The sequence below is a fragment of the Labrus mixtus genome, chromosome 6 (assembly GCF_963584025.1).
Source record: "Labrus mixtus chromosome 6, fLabMix1.1, whole genome shotgun sequence".
NCBI classification, from domain to species: Eukaryota; Metazoa; Chordata; class Actinopteri; order Labriformes; family Labridae; genus Labrus; species Labrus mixtus.
Window position 1 is genome coordinate 18,229,180 of NC_083617.1, and position 18,226 is coordinate 18,247,405.

The window sequence follows — 18,226 nt, forward strand, 5'->3', positions numbered from 1 at the left end:
ATTACAGTAGATCTCTATGCCTACTTAATATGAAAACATTATCAGCTAACAAACTCATGCTCACCTAAAACCAGGAATAGATTTACATCAATATAAACTTTAATAAACAATAATAATGACAATAATAATAACAATTTATTCGTAATTGAATTAACTTGGCCATCACAGAGTTGTTTTTTACACCCCCTCAAATGTTGATTAAATGGTTTCATTTTATTGCCAATAATGCCCTTTCATTTTCACAGGTCAGGTCAAATCATGTTATTTCTATAGAGCCAAATCACAACACATGTTTGCTCGTGACACTAAATCTACTGCGTGGGTGAAGCAACTCAACAGTTTTTTCTCCAGGGATATTTTTTCTCTACTCGACTCCTTATCGCTCATGAAGAATGTTAAAATGCAAAATAACAAACACGAATGTGGTCATCCAAGCCATACCTGTAATGTTTTTGTGATATGGCACTGTGAACCCATGGTTACCTCACAGTATGGGTTACTTTTCCCTGAAAATACAGACAAACAGGAGTTTATTTACACATATTACATCATCTCTGTTCTCTAAATGAGAATAAACAGATGATGACTCCGACTCTTCTTCTTACACTGGACTAGTTAGACGATTAAAAGTGGTGCTACTTTCAAATGAATCAACTTTAAACTGAGTAAACCAAATTGACAACATAAGGATTTGACAACTTGTTTTTGTGACACAATCAGATTTCTCTTTTTCTATGTTTACTTTGTTATTCTCCTTAATACCAAAGCAGTCATGACATGAGGAAATGTTCTTTATAATGAAAGAATAACACAAATCCTGAGTTTCTAAAGTAAAGTGACTTCACATAATTTACTTCTCTCTGTTATAAACTCTAGTGTCAGGAGTGTGTACATACCGTGAGAGCGACAGGGTTTGAGTTCAATCCCCTCCACGATGTTTACCATCAGTCTGCCGATACCTGTCGCCCTCTGAGATCGCACTGAGACGAAGAGGAATACATTCATGTTATTGGGTACACAGATATTAGAATCATTATTTATGTTTAACATTTAGGATGTAGGAAAGAAAAGTCCAGATACCTAGATATGCCTTCTCTCTCTTCTTCTTCTCTGTTTCAATAAAGAGTTCTGAAGCGGCCTTGATTTTCTGAACCCACGCCGTCCTGCGTGAAATTACACAAATAAGAAGAAAGCCAATATTCCACAAAAGTAGCAAAAAGTAATAGTCCTTAAAATCAGTGTCATAAAGAATGATTTACTGAGTCTAAGAATACAAGTCTGAGTATATACGTATTGCTTTTACACAAATACCACAAGTGGGAAATTCAACTTAAATAACTTGATCAGCTCAGACTCAAGTCACGGGGGGGTTTATCCCTTCATTGGATGGTTGGATTTGAGCAGTTTAGGTTCCCAGTAGCCTAGTGGTTAGTGCCCCATGTACAGAGGCTATAGCCCTCCATAGAGGTGTCCTGGGTCTTTCTTGTCGGTCACAAACTGTCTGGGTCCGAGGATGTTTCCTCACAGTGGGAAGTCGTTCAAAGCAAAGAGCAGCAAGGAGCTGTACGGCTTCCTGTTCAATGACTTTCTGCTGCTGACACGGCTACAAACATTTACATCTATTCTTACCCCGTTTTTATGACAATTTAATTGAATTTTCATTTCATGCTGCTATAAAATACTATTTCACTCCATTTTAAAAAGAGAAGTTGTGTTTTTACAAAAAAACATGATCATTTAATGCATCTCCATTCTAAGCATCTCAGACACAAATATTTAAAATTTTGCTAAAATGACTTTTCACAGTAAAATACTTTGTTTGACCTTTAATTAATAGGACAGCTAAAGATATACTGGAAGTGTTGGGATGAGAGAGTGGGGGATGACATGCAGCAAAGGGCCGTGGTCGGATTCAAGCCTACGAGAACTATAGCATCTAACCTCTAACCACGTAAATGAACCAGCAACCCAATTCTCCTATTTCTTAAGCTAAACTATTTACTATGCACAACCTCAATTTTAGTGGAGTATTTTCACGGTGGGGCATTAGTAGTTTCATCTACTTAAATATCTGAATACACAGCCCCCCCCCCCCCCCCCCCCCTACACACAAACACTTCTGTACTGTACATATCTAGATATTTATTACCTTTCGTTGATGCTCTCAGCTCGGAGTGTGTAAACTCTGTCTATGTGAGAGATGTGGAACAGAGGTTCGTCTCCTGACGGGTCTGTTGGCAGCTTTACTAACACTTCATTCAGGAAAATGGGCTGAAACAGACAAGAAAGGCCAGTGACTATGATTCATTTAAAAGAGGAACATCTGTTCAAAATGAACTTACACTTAACTGTGAATACAGAGCAGATATCGACAGACAGCTTTCAGATGTTATAGACTTTTGAACACATCAGACATTTTATTTTTTATCTCATGAAAGACAGTTTACAACAACTTCTTGTAAAGGTACGACAAAAGACATGGATCAGTGTTGTCTCACCGTTTTGTACATGCGGTACTGCAGGTGTGTTTTCGAGGAGAATACTTTGTCCGAGCCTGAGAAGCCCAGAGGTTTGGTCACCTGTGAGTAAAGTTTAGAAACAGAGAGTGAACCTGAGATTGTTCAGAGGAAACACAAACATTTACGAGAGGTTGAAGAAGTGTTTTGGTCTCCACTTTAAGAAAAAGTACATACTAACGATATCTCAGAATGATTCATTTACCTGTTAAAGTGCTCAAAAACATTTATTTTAAGATAGAATAAAGTAAAAGAAATAATGAAAATTAGAGATAACGATTAAGTATTTCCATCTTTTAAAATCTTCATGTAAAAAAAAGTCTCCATTAAAGCAGTGAAATGCTATTTGAAAGCAGCAGCATGGAGTATCTAAAAAGAGGAGGAAAGAACAGATGTGAATGTGTGTAGCCGTGTCAGTCAGACAGAGGTCCTCCAGGCTCACCTGTGTCAGCAGCAGGAAGTCATTGAACAGGAAGCCGTACAGCTCCTTGCTGCTCTTTGCTTTAAACAACTTCCCACTGTGAAGAAACTTCCTTGGACCCAGACAGTTTGTGACCGAGTTAAACACCAGTTGCTGAAGGACAGAGAGGGAAGGAGGATTATTTGTCTCCATGGGCAAAACAAAAAGTTCATGCTCTAAGGCAACGGTGAAAATGTCTAGTAGAAATTGACATTGGAACGGATTATTTTGTCTGTACAATAAATAAATAAATGATTCAAAAAGTACTTCTTTCTGATCTTGTTATATTACGGCTGGTGCTCTATCATACTGGGTATTTAGACCATGTACCAAATAACTCAGAGATCAGCTGGTTGTCAGATAAGATCAGATAAAGGCGTGGCAGCAAACTGTGGTCCCACCACCAACTCCTTCCAAAGACAAATTGAAACCCGAGTCTTCATTTTCTTTTTACTAATCAAATGTATTTCATGAGAAGCGGTGCAGTTTAGACCTAAGATGGTAGAAAACATGTGACAGAACAAAGAGGCGGGTCAACAAAAAACAGGTTTAGAAAGGACGTCTCTGACTTTTTGACAACATTTTGTTTTTCAGGCCCACCTTTGCGACCCACTGAAAACGGCTCTGCGACCCACTTTTGGGTCCCAACCCACCAGTTGAGAACCACTGCTTTAAACAACTGTCTGTTAAATCACTTTCTCTTGAGTATATTTTTTTATAGCGCAATTTCCACTGATCACCATAGCTGTCACCAGAGAGAGAGAAAGGGGGGTGATGGACAGATTGTAATTTTTTAAATCATCAGGTATTTCTTGTAGGTTTTTTTCTAACTATATAAACTGGATAAACTTTTTTTTTTAAATCATCAGTATCCAGTGTGTTGTACACAATACAGATAATGTCTACGGAGCTCATTTGTCCTGTGTTTGTGAGCATAAGTGTGTGTTAGCCTTGTGAAGCGTTGTACCACAGATGATACAAAAATAAGTGTAGTTAAGTGTGTCCATATGTGTTTACATGTGTGTATTCTTGTGTGTGTTGCAGTTACCTCAGACAGGCCTTCACACTGGACATGAGCCTGAATCCACTCCAGACGATCGGAGTTCTCCTTCTCCCTGACGCCCTCATTCACCTAAGAACACACATGCTGTTGGTTTCCAGTCGGCTGTGTTTGCATTTTGTGAGTGCAACGTGTGTGTTAGCGCGTGTTCACCTGTGAGCACAGCTCCTCGGCTTTCTCCAGAGCAGCCTTTAGGTGACTGTGATCTGGATGGGACTCTGGAGTGTTTTCTAAGATCTAAAATGAAAAAAAAAACCAAAAAAAAAAACCAAAACAGAAAAATAAGAATGTACAAAAATCCAGAGTGCATCTGTCTTAATTCATGCGTCTGAATGTGAGAGGGGAAGATGTGTATGCATGTGGTACGTACGTTCTTGATGATAAGCGGGTAGCGTGTGACCCTCTGCATGGGTTTGAGCAGGAAGCTAGACAGAGGCATCCCCTTACACCTGGGATCCATGGCCAACCTCTGATTGAGAGAGACGAGGCTTCAGTAAAATCATTTTCAAACATTTGAAATTCTGCAAAAGTGACTGGAGATCCACAACACACTGGACTAGTCGTCAACCCTGCCTTACCCTCAGAGTACAATGCTTCAAAGTCCTACATAAAGTGTGTGTTTAGAGTGTGTCTTTCATACCTTCAGGAAGTCTTTGATCTCAGGGTTATCGTCAGTTTTCTGTTGAATCAGCGTCGCTCCGTTCAGCTGACACGAACAGAATCTGAGCACAGACAGCAATCTCAGTATTAGAAAACAATAACATGAAACTTTCCTGCCTGATCGTGTTTCAGACCAAAAGACGACACACGGCACCTGATGTATGGCTGCATGTGAGGCAGCTGGTTGGTCAGGATGTCACCAATCATCTTCACTGGCATCCGATCACCTGACATCTTCTTCCTCACCCTCAGAGCCCTGCAGGGGGGGAGAGAGAGAGAGGGGGGGGGGGGGGGTCGTGATGAGAAGGATGGCCTGCTGGATCACTATCGGTCAAAGTCGTCATGTGTGGATATTAAACAGTTTAAACACACCTATTTTATTTATTTGAAATGTAAGGACTAAACCTCATGGACTCAGCTGAACTTTGCTTCAGGCTAGTGTTATCTTTGAAACTCAAATATAGTTTTACAATGTGTATGACTCATCTTTAGGTTTGCAATACAAATCAGATGCAAAAGTCATGTCATTTGAACCACCAGTGTTTGACTCAGTGTCTATGAGTAGCTACTATTCTAACTACCAACTGTCTTCCTATGTTGTCATTTTTTAAAATTCCTTTGCAAAGTCAGGATTTCTAACAGGGGTCTGTTGGGGGACTGACTCACGTTTGGAGCCAGCCTCTAGTGGCCATTGCAGTGAACTGCAGTTTTGGCACTTCTGAATTCATTCTCTTTGTTTTTAAAACATGTTTATGAAGCGTCAAACGTTCATTTGGTGTCCCTCTTTTGGAATACCGTAAAACTTCAAATAAAAGCCGGTCCCAATTTAAGGCCCAGTCCATTTTACTAGCCTGCTGTTGATGAATGTTTTGACAGATAAAGGCAGGTCTTAATAAGAGGCCTCTCTACGTTTAGTGTTGAATAATAAATGGATTCAAAATAAGGAGAAAAAGCAGCAAGACACCAAAAATAAAGATGAACTTCAACATGTTGTTAGTTTGATTTATAACTCAATGTGTTTATGATATTCTAGTTTTGTGCACAGTAAAATATACTTTCTGTTGTAAACTTACAATTTCATAGTCTTTGGTGTTTGTTTGAAAATAATTAAAGGCCTGTCTCATATCGACGCCTGTCCCAAATAAAAACAGGGTTATTTCAAACACCTTAGTAAAATGAAAAGCCAGAGCTATTGATTGAAGTTTTACAGTATTTACAGACAATGTGGGTCAACAAATGTCATCAGAAAAATATTTTCTTGATGAAATCAGAGCAGCTTTGAAATGAGAGTACATTGTAAAACGTATTCTTGCTTGTAGGACTGTTCCGCTCTATTGTTCTGTTAAAAAAAAACATTTGTTTGAACATTAAAATGACTTCTATTTCATCCTTCCTGACCGCCAGAGGTGGTGCTTTAAACACTGAATGACACCATATCGCGCATACTTTGAAAAATATCAGCAAAGTAACGTGTGACCCCTGATGACCCAGACACGTCTATATCTTCCGGTGTCATCAGAGGATCTGTTCCTGCAGAATCTTCTCGCGAGACACGACGATTTCAGTGACCAGAAGCTCTGGCGGTCATCCAGGATTCATAGAACCGTAGTTACATTTACGTAACTTTCATTTGAAGGGGTCATTAAAAAAAAGTTCAATGACTTCATTCATGTTTTCACAGGTTAACCAGTAAACAGTAACCATAGACATTAGTTTGTCTTTACTTGAGCAGTTTGATGTTGCACATGATGAGCTCCTTCCAGTTGACAAAGATCATGGCCACTTCCTTCTCCGTCAGCAGCTCACACTCCAGCAGAGGTTTGTGGAAGATCTAAACACACACAAACACATACACTGAACATTTACTTTGAATTTGACAGACACAGATAACACCGTATCATTATGAGAGAGTGGTGTCTTAAGGTTTATATAGACCAAAAGCACATTTTCGCCGCCTTTCGCCTCAAGCTGTCAGGAGTCAGTACATAACAGCCTGTTGGAGACCTCCTTTTGAAAAAGGCCTGGAGGTCTTTGGTGGCCACAGACAACGGCAATAACTATGAATGCTGATGGACGTTTGCGACAGAGCGTTTCTTACACACATATTTTCTCTTTTTCTCAAGTTTAAACAATTAACTTTAACTTCCATTTAGTCACACAATCTAGTCAAAACAAATCTTATGGGTCAATGGTTATCTTTGGCAAAAAAAAGCTTCACTTAACAGTTGTTGATAACTTAAAAAGGTTTGAGGCTCAATATGAAATTGAACATTAAAAATCAAATTTAGTTTACCAGCAATTTTACCCCAGTAATCTTCAATGTGGGTACATGACCACATACAGTGTCTATAGCTTCCCACCTCCACAATACATTTTGAGCACATTTCTGACAGACTTGGAGTCATCCTGTGTCTTAGCTGGGGGGTAATCTGTAAGCGATGTAGTATTCTAAACTGAGTTTCTCTAGTTCTATTACATATGGAGATCCCCTTTGCAGAGCTCCATATTTGAGGCCCACGTTGCTTCATCCATTGTTAGGTTCAGATCAGTCTTTCACATCCGCCTCAAGTAATCTGAGGACATGCTACCAGCAAGGTGGAGTTTCGCATTAACCCTGACCAAGAATTGATTTCTTGCCTCTGTGAAGAAGTAAAGCTTCAATCTGTGAGGTTTGGCAATCAAAAAGATTACCACTTTGTTTTATAATAAAGCTACGGATTTGTTTACCCGAAGTTACTACGAAGTTTACCCTTTTAATAAAAGAAACACTTCAGAAACAACAGCCTGTGACAGTTAAACTTTTCAAAATGACAGCGTTGTGTTGTGTGGCAAAGGTCAGCCGTACTTCTTGAATTCTAAATCAACAGGTGAACATGACATGCATCTTATCTGGGTTTACCTCTGTGACGAGCTGTAGGTCATTGACGTAGTTCTCCTCAGTGACGATCAGCTCGTGGATGTAACCCTGCCTCTTCCTCTCCATGGGACTCAGCATGTCCAGCAGGTGAAGGTCAGCACACCCTGATATATACAAACATCACACACACACACAGATACAAATGGCTGTCAATCCAACATCCTGACACATGGAAGGAGTATGAAAAGGAAACTTCAATACCTTTATTAATATAATGACAACCAAATACATACCTGAGATCAACAAACAGGCAGTGGGACTAAAGTTGGAGGAGGAGTGTGTGAGTCTAAGTTTGTCCATTTTTTATTTTTGACAGTGGTCCTTTTTTATGTGTACCTAAATGAGGAAGCTTCCTTCAATGGTTTCTGCTTCACTGCAAATAAAAGTCAGTTTCTGGATTGTGGCATGCACCTGCACTTCACATTTATAATCAGAAAGATTCAGTTTTCTGATTCTCACATTATTATTTGTGATAATTGTCTCTTATCCTTAAATGGTTAAACGCTGAGAGCAACAGTAGGAACATACTTTTTTAAGAGAGGCTTTAAATTTGTTTTCATGGTGATTAGTTAACAGGGAATTCTGGTATTTTTTTAAAAATGGACCCACTTTATTAATTTGGGGTCTTAATCTTCATACTACAAATGTTGCTGGAGCTTTCTGATCTCTTCAAGCCTTTCACTCTTCATGCACCTTGACAGTCGGTGAAGTTGTGCCAGAAAACCCCACTCTGCCTTTCTTCGGGTCTTAACGACCAAAATGCACAAGGCTTTAAAAATGACAATTCCACTTGAGTTTTCTCACCATCTAAAGTAAACAGATGTAGTTTGCCTCTGCTGCAGAACTGAATTTACAAACTTGAGCTACAGTATCTATTAGCTGACAACTGCTGCAGTTAATGGGTTTTTCAGGGGTTTTGTCAATGCAAACCATCCCACTCACATTAGAAGTAGTCATTTGTTTCACTGTTTAAAAGTAGCTTTAAGTTTTTTAACTAAGTAATAAACTTGAGCAGTATATAATCAACAAAAATAAATATTACACCTTGTTTTTGCAGCTATTTGTCTAAAATTGAGATCAAAGAGGGAGGATATTTCCGTGCAAAGAATGTGTGTGGGTCCAAGTAAAGTTTTCAAGATCATTCACGACTGTAACACAGAGCCCTCTGTTGGTCACAATACAAGCTGCTCCAAAATGTTATCAATTCTACAATTCACTAAGCTGACGCTTTTATCCAAAGACGCTGTTAGCACACAGCACAAAGCTAAGAATTGTATGCCAAATATATTTTTATTTTAACCCATAAGACGATTTGATCTAGTGTTTAATGAAGTGAAATGAATGCAACTTAGACAGAAGATTTTCTTAAATATATATTTTTGTACAGAATAAAAAACAAATGTTGTCTCATTTAAAAATACCTGCTCAATAGGAAGCTTCCTTAGGATACCAAATACATTAAAGGTCTTAATAGCTTTTTGTTTTGATCTCTTTCTTTCAATTTCGCTTCTTTTGCGAAGAACGTCTATGTATGAAAGGTGCTATAAAAAAATTAATCTGAGTTGACTTGAGTAGTGTGTGTGTATGAGAGAGTAATGAGGCCAGTCGACAGCAGTCTGTCTCAGAGTGTTTAATCTCCACCAATAAAAACCTCAGGACACTTTTACTACCAACACTATGCTAACATTCTGTACATTTCATTCATTCATTCAAGTATCCTTTCCATTCCTTTGTGTTTCCATCTGACCATTCATGTCCATAAAATTCACTCACTCACAAATTCATTCGTTCACGCATGCATGACACCAAGTGCAGTCCGGTTACATTTGGCCTGGCTGTTAATCCATTCGTCCATTCATTAGAGTTGCAATTTATATCCATATAAAGCACCAACCATCATTGATTAGATTAACAAAGGATCATACAGAGATTCTTTTTTCTTCTTTAACAAACCAGGCTAGAGAAGAGCCACGCTTCATTGCTGATGACAAAGGTGTGTGTGTGTGTGTGTGTGTGTGTGTGTGTGTTATCATAAAAAACCTTAAAAGAAATAAAACGTTTCTAGCTTTTCTTCATATAAAGCCGTTTGAGTCCCCAAATGATTAAAGCTTTTGTAAGAGGGCTAAAAAGAAAACTGCAGATGAGTGGGTTAATACTTGGTAACAGGCGTTATTAGGTAGTGGAATATTGATCCAGCTGGTTGGAAGCATGGCTCTGGTCTATGTTGGTCTTCGTTCTACCCTAAAATACTTCATCTGACGGTGAAAAGTCTCAACCATCGGTTAACAAACTATTAATAAACGTTACATTCTGTTTAAGTTTCTGTCCTGTGGGGAGCCTGAACAGCCGCTCCAGTGACCCAAATTAAAGGCCTCTAGCCTCAGTTTGAGAACCGATGGTTTTTAACTAATCAACCAATCAGAGACTTACACTTCCAATACTGACAATCTTGAGGAGCCAATGGGATCCACGCAGGTTAATCATTATTATAATAATAATGATAAGAGGAACAGCTCTATTGCTTGTTGTATAAAAAGTTTTGTAGTTTCAATATTCATTTTTAATCATCTTTTGTGTTTCTGAGGGTAATCATTAAAATCACAATACTGTCATCTGGATAAACAAAACAAAAACAAAAGTATACATCTGATATGGCAACCACTATATTCCTAGTCTGTTGCTATGAGAACAAATAGACTGGGGTGTGGCCTTCAAATGGGACTCGTACAGTCATGTCGTGAAGACGTGTACAGGAAAGGCTTGCCGTTGAAGTTTAACCGTATGGGAACACTGTTGCTAGGCAACGGCAAATTGGACGCCAAAATATCACTTCTTGTCCTCCTGGCTGTCTATATGGAAATGCTAACATCACATTATTTCTATGTGTTTAAACGCCACGTGAAGGAACAAGTGACAAGACGATAAGGTGCAGTCTAGATGAACACTCGCCCTAGCTCCTTTTGGTCCCGTTCATGGCTAAAGTTAAGCAAACTTTGTTGGGTGGCTTAAGTCTATGGGCTCCGCCATTTCTGAAAACGGCATAAAACACGTCACAACTCATGAACTCGAAACTTTCAGAAAAGCTGAACTTACAATGTTGTGAATACCATAAGAGGAAGGTGTTCATATGGTCTCTTCTCATGAACACAGTAAACACGACCCCATTTGAAGGCACCAAGGGGGCTTTTGTTGAAAGTTAACCATATTCACACCGCGGCCATTTTCCTCTGACATCATGCTTAGCTAGGGTAGATAACACGCTGCCTAAATGCTGTAGCCTAATGTTGTGTTCAAGGTTTGCAAAGACCATCAATGTAGGAACCTGACAGTATTATTATTTCACCACTTTTCCATTCATTGGGATCTGTAAAGACAGGCAGTGAAATCTGAATTTGGTTATAATTCAAGTTAAAACATTTTTGTTAACTCACGAGAAACTGACAAATACAGCTAAAATAGATTTCAACCGATTTTTGGTTATATAATTGGTAGCTAGCTTACGTCGCCGTAGGCTAGGAATTTACACCTACACCAATAACAGCTACTGTAAGCCAAGAGCCAATTCCTCGCTAGATTAATGTTAGCGATTTCAAATTACTGTTAGCTAACTTTAATTACTGTTAGCTAGGAGTTTATGCTTTTCCGATAGCATACTATACAAAGTGACGTAACATACGTAGTGGATGAATGTTAGAGTAACACAACTTATTTGATAACTGACTAGCTAATGACAGACAAGTCACACTAGCTAAAGTTAGCTTGATAAAAATATTTCAAAAAAAGGAACGTATGATAATGATCATGATACTAATTAAAAATGATGGTAGCTATAAAGAGTTTGAATGCTAAAGTTAGCTGTTATTTAATGGTATCTAATGAGTTAGCAAAATGATTTTTTAACTTGAAATAAGTTTAATTGATGGCCCTTGAACGCAGAAGTAGACTATAACAAAAGTGTACAACAGTGCTTGAGCTTCACACCCTGAGTATGACGTAGTAGAAGAAAATGTTTCCCCGAGTGAATATATCGTAAGTTAAAAAGATGCACCAGGGTTGTACATCACAACAGGAACTGGTTGAGTTCAGTATTTTAATTAAGAGACGATTTGTGTTTCTCCATGTTCATGTTTGGCTGCTAGCCATTTTGTCTTCAGTTTGTCTTCAGCAGTTATTTGACATGACAAATAAGTGATTTGATGGACTGAGCAAGATGTGGTCCTTTTATGTTGAAACTTGAGTTTGTGATATGTTTAACTTGATAGATGCGGCTACAAACCCAGCAGGGTCCTGGGTATGGTTTCTTAAAATGAGTGAAATGATTGTTTGTTTGTTAAAACAGTAGCTCTACAGTGAGAGAAGCAACATTTGTATAGCAAACTAAAACCACTTTTAAAAAGATGTGATACAGTGTGGAGATAAAGATAAAAAATACTTTAAAATATTGGTGTTTTATTCTGAAATTTAACTGGAATTAGGAGGTAAATCTAAAATTGATTTAAAATGATCACTTAGTTGGAAGATTGAGCAACAACTTAAAACAGTTGAGCATTTCAAGGAGAGTATGTCATCTTGGGAAATGTTCTTGTGTTTTATATTTTTTACTATTTGTAAGAGGAGAAATTCCATACTCTATAATTATTTTTGCTCTGATAACTATTGAGCTACAGCAAGAAGTAGATTAGCTTAATTTTGCATGGAAACTTGACAAGAAGCGACAAGATAACAATCCCTACACAAACGGAAATGAACAATGTACAGGATGTCGTTTAACTGGGTTATGTGCTGGCCTTTAACTCATTTGTTTGGGTTAGCCATTTCTAACAAGAGCTTCTTGTGTTATGCTAAGCTAATCAATCCCTAGCTCCTGTTCATACTTTAATGGTATTTTATCATTGTGTTGTTTTTCCTGTTTCACTCTTACAAAGAACTTTTGTAACAGAAAATGTGGAACTACTTTGTAAACTTGAATGATTTAGAGATGTAACCATCATGTCCCTCCTACATATTTAGTACCAAACTGTCTGTGTCATGTCATCATCCTTCATCCTTGTTTTAGCCCTTTACAGTGTGACAGCATCTCATAATCATAGCAACAGACAAACAAATAAACATGTAAACAAAAACAAAAATACAATGACAGAACATAAAACAGATTATTTAAAGTTACACATATTCATAATGTTAAACTACTACCAGTAAAAACACTATTAATGTGTCTGATTGTGAGATATACATACGGTATATATATGTATATGTGTGTGTTTGTGTCAGTGTGTTCACACTGTTTAAGGTAATTTGCATACTCTAAACTCTCTGTACCATGTTGAAGTATGTGTGTGTGTTTGTGTGTGTGTGTGTAATTTGGTTAGCTAGTAAGCTAAGCACACATAGCATGGCTTTCTAATTTCAGCCCTGAGCTACAGGCTGAGTCCCAACTCCCACTGCTCGCTCACTTCTATGCCTCCTAATTGCCTTCTCTGATAAAGAAAGACAGGAGAGGTGGAGAAACTAACGTAAAAGTGAGCGGCTTCCTGGGTTGAAACTTAGCGCTGAACTGCTATGAGACGCATCTCAATGACGCCTCCTCTCCTCTCTTTTACTTTGTCTCCATTTGAAAGGGGAGGAGAAGAGGAGAAGAAAAAAGGGAGGGGGGGTCTTTGGCATTAAGGAGAGGAGAGGTGAAGAGAGGAGACTTTAACATTGAGACTTGTCCTCCAGCAGATAGTGGGTCTTTCTGTGAAGCTGTGGGAGGGGAGTGGGTTAGTGAAGGGGAGGGGGGGGTGGAGCCAGCACTTTTGACTGACAGGTGAATGAAGCTGCTGAACCAATGGGAGACAAGTTAAAAAAATAAAAACTAGAATTAAAACAGTAAGCAGCAGGGATAAGCAGAGCTACTGATTCTAATGACACAATCTCCCATAAAGCCACAAAATGACCCACTATCCACTTTACCACGCTGTGATAGGGCTGTGTGTGTGTGTGTGTGTGTGTGTGTGTGTGTGTGTGTGTGTGTGTGTGTACTTGTTAGTGTGTGTTTGTTTCACTGTGATCCTGTTAAAACATGTTCATCAGTACAATCTGGGAGAAAGGATCTCAATAGTCTCATCTCCTCTTTTGCTCTTCTTCAACCTCCTCCCTGCTTCATTTCGTCCTTATCTAAATGCCTTTTCGACTGACAAAAAAAAGAGAAGAAGAAAAAGAAGGAGGAGAAGAAAAGGAGAAAAGAGGAGTCCTGACTATTGATCTCCCTCCTGTTGAACAGTGCTGTTCGGAGAGTCAGAGCCATGCAAAGACAGATTCTCGCCACCACTGGGCGTTTAAACGTTACAGTCTGTCTGTCTTTTTTTGTCTGTCTCTCTGTCTCTGGCTTCTATTGGTGGAGAGTCGCCATTTCCAGGGTCATGTGACCTCTTGCTGCTGTCCCATTGGTTGAGTGGCCTAGTGGGTCTCTTTGAGGGCTTTGAGGAGAGGGGGGTTCTGGGTAATGATATGATCCTAGAGAGAGGACGACAACAACAACATCAACAAAAACAACTAAACAAAACAACAACAACAACAACCAATCGGGTGCTAGGTGGGTGGAGCGTGCAGCAAGACAGAGAGTGTGGAGGTGTGGTCTAATCTAGCATAGAAATAGAGGATGTAGAGCGGGCAACACGACAGCAGGCAGTGGAGCTGACAGTTATCATGTCTGCTTACAAACAACAACATTGTAAGAATGCAGACATTATTTTAGAAGAGTATATAAACTATAACTAGATGTGATTTTCTTAAGTCCTTGCAGTATTACAATAAGTTTCAAATTTGTGTTTTTTTATTAAACAATTATTATTTTTCTTAAAAAGCCTCCCTAAAAATATTTTTAAAGAAATGTTACCCGGGAACATACTGAACAGGATATTTTATTATTGTTAAATTATTACCAGCGCTCTGTTGTATCACAAATGTATAACGGCAAATGTTTTTTTTAATGCAAACACATTATGTGTTGAAGTTTCTTCTTATATGCAAAATATTATCAATACCGTCATGAGCTATATGTCATGACTGCTATATTCCAGAAAATTATAAATATAAATGATTTAATCTAATTACTTATTTCAAAATAAAATAAAGTCTGAATATGCCTAATCATCTACCCAGTCCATTGTGTCTGCTGTTCCTTTCTTGCTCTGTTTAATACTAATGCCCATTTAAGCGCTGAGTGTAAATGTTGACAGGGTGAGGTTTGACTAAGGTTTTTTTCTTCTTCTTCTGTTTTCTAAATGTTACTGTGTTTAATAGATACAAGCATATTCTTTTAAATATCCAATAGTAGAGTAAGCAATTGCTGATTCTAAAGAGTCGTGCAGATAGAGTAACACATTTTTGTGATTATGCATCAAATTTAGAAACCCATCTAGCTCTATCAATCTCCTAATTAAATGTTTCTATTTAAGGACTTTTTAAATCAATGCTTCTGTTAATTCTTTTGCTAAAGCTCCATAAAAGTGATTTTATGACTCAGATTTGAAGCATGTTGGTTTGTTCTTTAGAAAATGACAGCGTTGCTACAAGTTAAAATTGTCTCTTAGTGGTGACATAAAGTTAATTCTAATGGTGATTCTGAATTTATATTCAAAATAATCACAGTATATATCGTCTTGCTTGAAGAATTTAAATAGAATGCCAATAGGGGTATCATAATCCCATATCATATGCTTCATGTATCTTCAGATTCTTGGCTATACATTCATACTTAGGTTATTCTATGAAATCACGTGTCCCTCGACTTCAGAAGAAGAAAGAAACGTGTCCTGTAACTTTTCATTGATTTGATTTAATTAGACTTAATCAATATCTAAATATAAGTAATGCATTTTTCTATTTGAATGAAAGTAAATGATTGTTTTAATCTTTTACTCTGGTGTGTTTTTTATTATAAATCATTGATTTTTTTTCATTTTGTTTTGTAACTGTAGAGAGCTTTGCATTAGATATAACTGTATGAAATGTGCCTTACCTACATTATTTACATTATTTATTTACATGTTTGGACACAGCTGATTGAAATTCATGTTATTGTCTTGAAGACATTTTGATCTAAATGCCTTATGTTTAAATGTTTGACATGTGTTTCTTATAGAAATAGAAATAGTGAAGTTGATGCCTACATATATATGCATTTCTTTCCAAAACAAAAGTGAAATTAAATGTTTTATTTTTATAATATCTACTAATATTCTAATTGTATACTGCATTATTGATGATACTATTACTGTTGATTATCCAAACTTCTATATATATATTTTTGTATTATTAGATTATTTGTCCTTTATTTATGGTTATAGAAAATCCCTCTCTTTGTTCATGTACAACAAGAACTCTAACATAATTTTATCAAAATGTTCCTTAAACATCGTTTGATATTATCCTCATGAGTGTTTTTAAATGATTGTTGTTTTTGTACAGAGACACATTCAGGCTGTTACTCATTAAAGCAGTGAGTTGTGTCTAGGTGTACGGTTGGTGTCTCATGCTCAGCTCTATAAACTCTGAGTCTATGGTGGATCATGCTGAAGGGAAACATGCAGGAAAGAGAAGGAAACACATTTACACTAATGTGCGCAAAAAAGACACACACATGCATGAACGAACACGCCATACAGACACACACAAGCACCACCCAGAGGTCTTGCATGACTGGGAGGTTATCAAAGAGGCCCAAAGGAGTGTCAAGGTGAAACATCAAGGTCAAACCAATCCAGGGTCAAACACTGAGAGAGGGACAGCATCTCCACACCTTGCTCTGGGGTGTGTGCGTGTGTCTGTGTGTGTGTGTGAGGGAAAGAGAGTGTTCTGTGTGTAAGTGTGTGTGTGAGTGTTACATCACTTTGTACTTGTTAATTTGTTAATTTGAGCAGGTTACACATGTGTTCTGTGATTCACGTGAGTCTGGTGTGTGTGTGTGTGTATGTGTTTGTGAGTACTCACACTGCGTGCTCGGGTCGGTATCTGTGGTGAGTTTGACGTAATTGCTCGGAAACAGACCCTCCCTTCCGTTGAGCTCTCCTTTCCACCAATCACAGTCGTCTTTGCTGAGCACTGTGATCACCTGACCCTTCTGAAAGGCCAGCTCGTCGTCGTTCTGGGCGATGTAGTCGTACATGCCGATCACCTGACACACAGCTTCACAACCACAGACGGACACAAAGGACACAAAGGACAGGACGTCATTATATCAGGTAAAGGGTTCTGTCATCTGATGTAAATGTATCACTTTGAATACATCGTATAGACAAAGTACAACAGGTGGACAATTACAGCAAGCTGAGAGTGTGTTAATGCCTGAGCCAATCAGTATTTTGTAGAGAATGAGCAGCAGCTACATTCCGACAGATGACAATAAAAGGCTTGTTGAGAAGTGACAGGGTCCCATCACTTAAACACAGATGTGGAAAGTTACGAGTTTGCACTGACAATTAAATACAGTAATGTTAACCAAACAGAATAAAGAGTAAGAAAACGTGAACTAGTATATTTTTCAAACAGAGGAAGTTGGGAAACAAAGGTTTAGTACTTTCTATAGTTAAAGTAGGCTCTTCTTACTACTCTAATAAATGCCGTTTGTATTTGTTTTCCTACGAGAAATAAAGCTTTATTTGTATTTGGAGACTTTTCTCAGCACGTGTGTGAGTCTACCTGTGCTGGCAGGAGCCAGTTTTGGAGGGGTGGGCTCTGTGGGTGTCGTCTTGCTGGTGCTTGGACTGAGCAGCTTCACATAGTTTGCAGGGAACCAGCCTATCTGCCGCTTTTTCCCCCGGGCCTGAACCAGAACACATCATACTGTTAGTCAAAAATATGCAACCCCAGAGTGTGTATTTTTTAACATTATTTAAAAAAGCCTTATTCTTAACATAATTGACTACGTATTAAAGTAGATTAAACAAACGATATGGAAGCCAAATCAAACTTATCAGACATTCTGTTAAATGCCTTTAACAGATTTTATTCTAAGAAACGTCAGCAAGAAAAACCTTTCTTTGCATGAACTTTCTCGTTTACCTGGAGCTCCCCCTCCCACCAGCCCCCTGGGTTCTTCTTTCTTATGAGGATGAGCTGTCCTGGAGCTAACGTCAGCTGCTCGGCTCCTGTGGCACTGTAAGGGGCGATCACCTGAGCAATTTCTGATGGAGAGACCGAGAGGAAGAGGATTTATTAGTGAGTTAGTCTTTTTAATCTGTGTTTTTAAAAAAAAAAACACAAAGTGGAGAGAAGGCTACAGAAGCCATTTATAGAAAATGAAAGCTCACCTGGCTTCTTTCCCAGACTGCCTGTCTTCCCTGCTGGTCCCAAAGACTAAAAACAGAGACAACATTTAAATTAACAAACAAAACAAATATTTCCCTCTAAAAACTTTAGTCACACCCACTGTCTATCCTCATCTCACCTCCGAGGCCGAGTCTCGTGGTTTGACATAATTAGAAGGGAAGACTCCTGTCTTTCCCCCGACCATGCCCGTCCACCAATCCCCTTCTTTCCTGGTCACCATGACGACTTCTCCTTGCTGGAAACTGAGGTCACCTTGTTCGCTGCTCTCATAGGTGTACATGGCCAAGTACTCTGTGCAGATG

The 18,226-nt window shown here is 38.4% G+C and overlaps 1 protein-coding gene across 2 annotated transcripts in view; it reads right to left on the minus strand.

Moving 5' to 3' along the window:
* itsn1 (intersectin 1 (SH3 domain protein)) overlaps positions 1 to 18,226 on the minus strand; it is a 54,217-nt gene that overhangs the window by 3,796 nt on the left and 32,195 nt on the right. For both annotated transcript variants that reach the window (XM_061040345.1, XM_061040344.1), the window contains 18 exons: positions 18,043 to 18,215; positions 17,906 to 17,951; positions 17,658 to 17,779; positions 17,295 to 17,418; positions 16,587 to 16,781; positions 7,596 to 7,717; positions 6,421 to 6,527; positions 4,851 to 4,952; positions 4,677 to 4,758; positions 4,407 to 4,505; positions 4,190 to 4,273; positions 4,025 to 4,108; positions 2,959 to 3,090; positions 2,499 to 2,579; positions 2,150 to 2,271; positions 1,081 to 1,163; positions 897 to 980; positions 442 to 506 (listed from right to left, as the gene is read on the minus strand). In XM_061040345.1, coding sequence (XP_060896328.1) covers positions 442 to 506; positions 897 to 980; positions 1,081 to 1,163; positions 2,150 to 2,271; positions 2,499 to 2,579; positions 2,959 to 3,090; positions 4,025 to 4,108; positions 4,190 to 4,273; positions 4,407 to 4,505; positions 4,677 to 4,758; positions 4,851 to 4,952; positions 6,421 to 6,527; positions 7,596 to 7,717; positions 16,587 to 16,781; positions 17,295 to 17,418; positions 17,658 to 17,779; positions 17,906 to 17,951; positions 18,043 to 18,215 — 1,907 coding nt within the window. The remainder of the gene's footprint in view (positions 1 to 441; positions 507 to 896; positions 981 to 1,080; positions 1,164 to 2,149; positions 2,272 to 2,498; positions 2,580 to 2,958; positions 3,091 to 4,024; positions 4,109 to 4,189; positions 4,274 to 4,406; positions 4,506 to 4,676; positions 4,759 to 4,850; positions 4,953 to 6,420; positions 6,528 to 7,595; positions 7,718 to 16,586; positions 16,782 to 17,294; positions 17,419 to 17,657; positions 17,780 to 17,905; positions 17,952 to 18,042; positions 18,216 to 18,226) is intronic.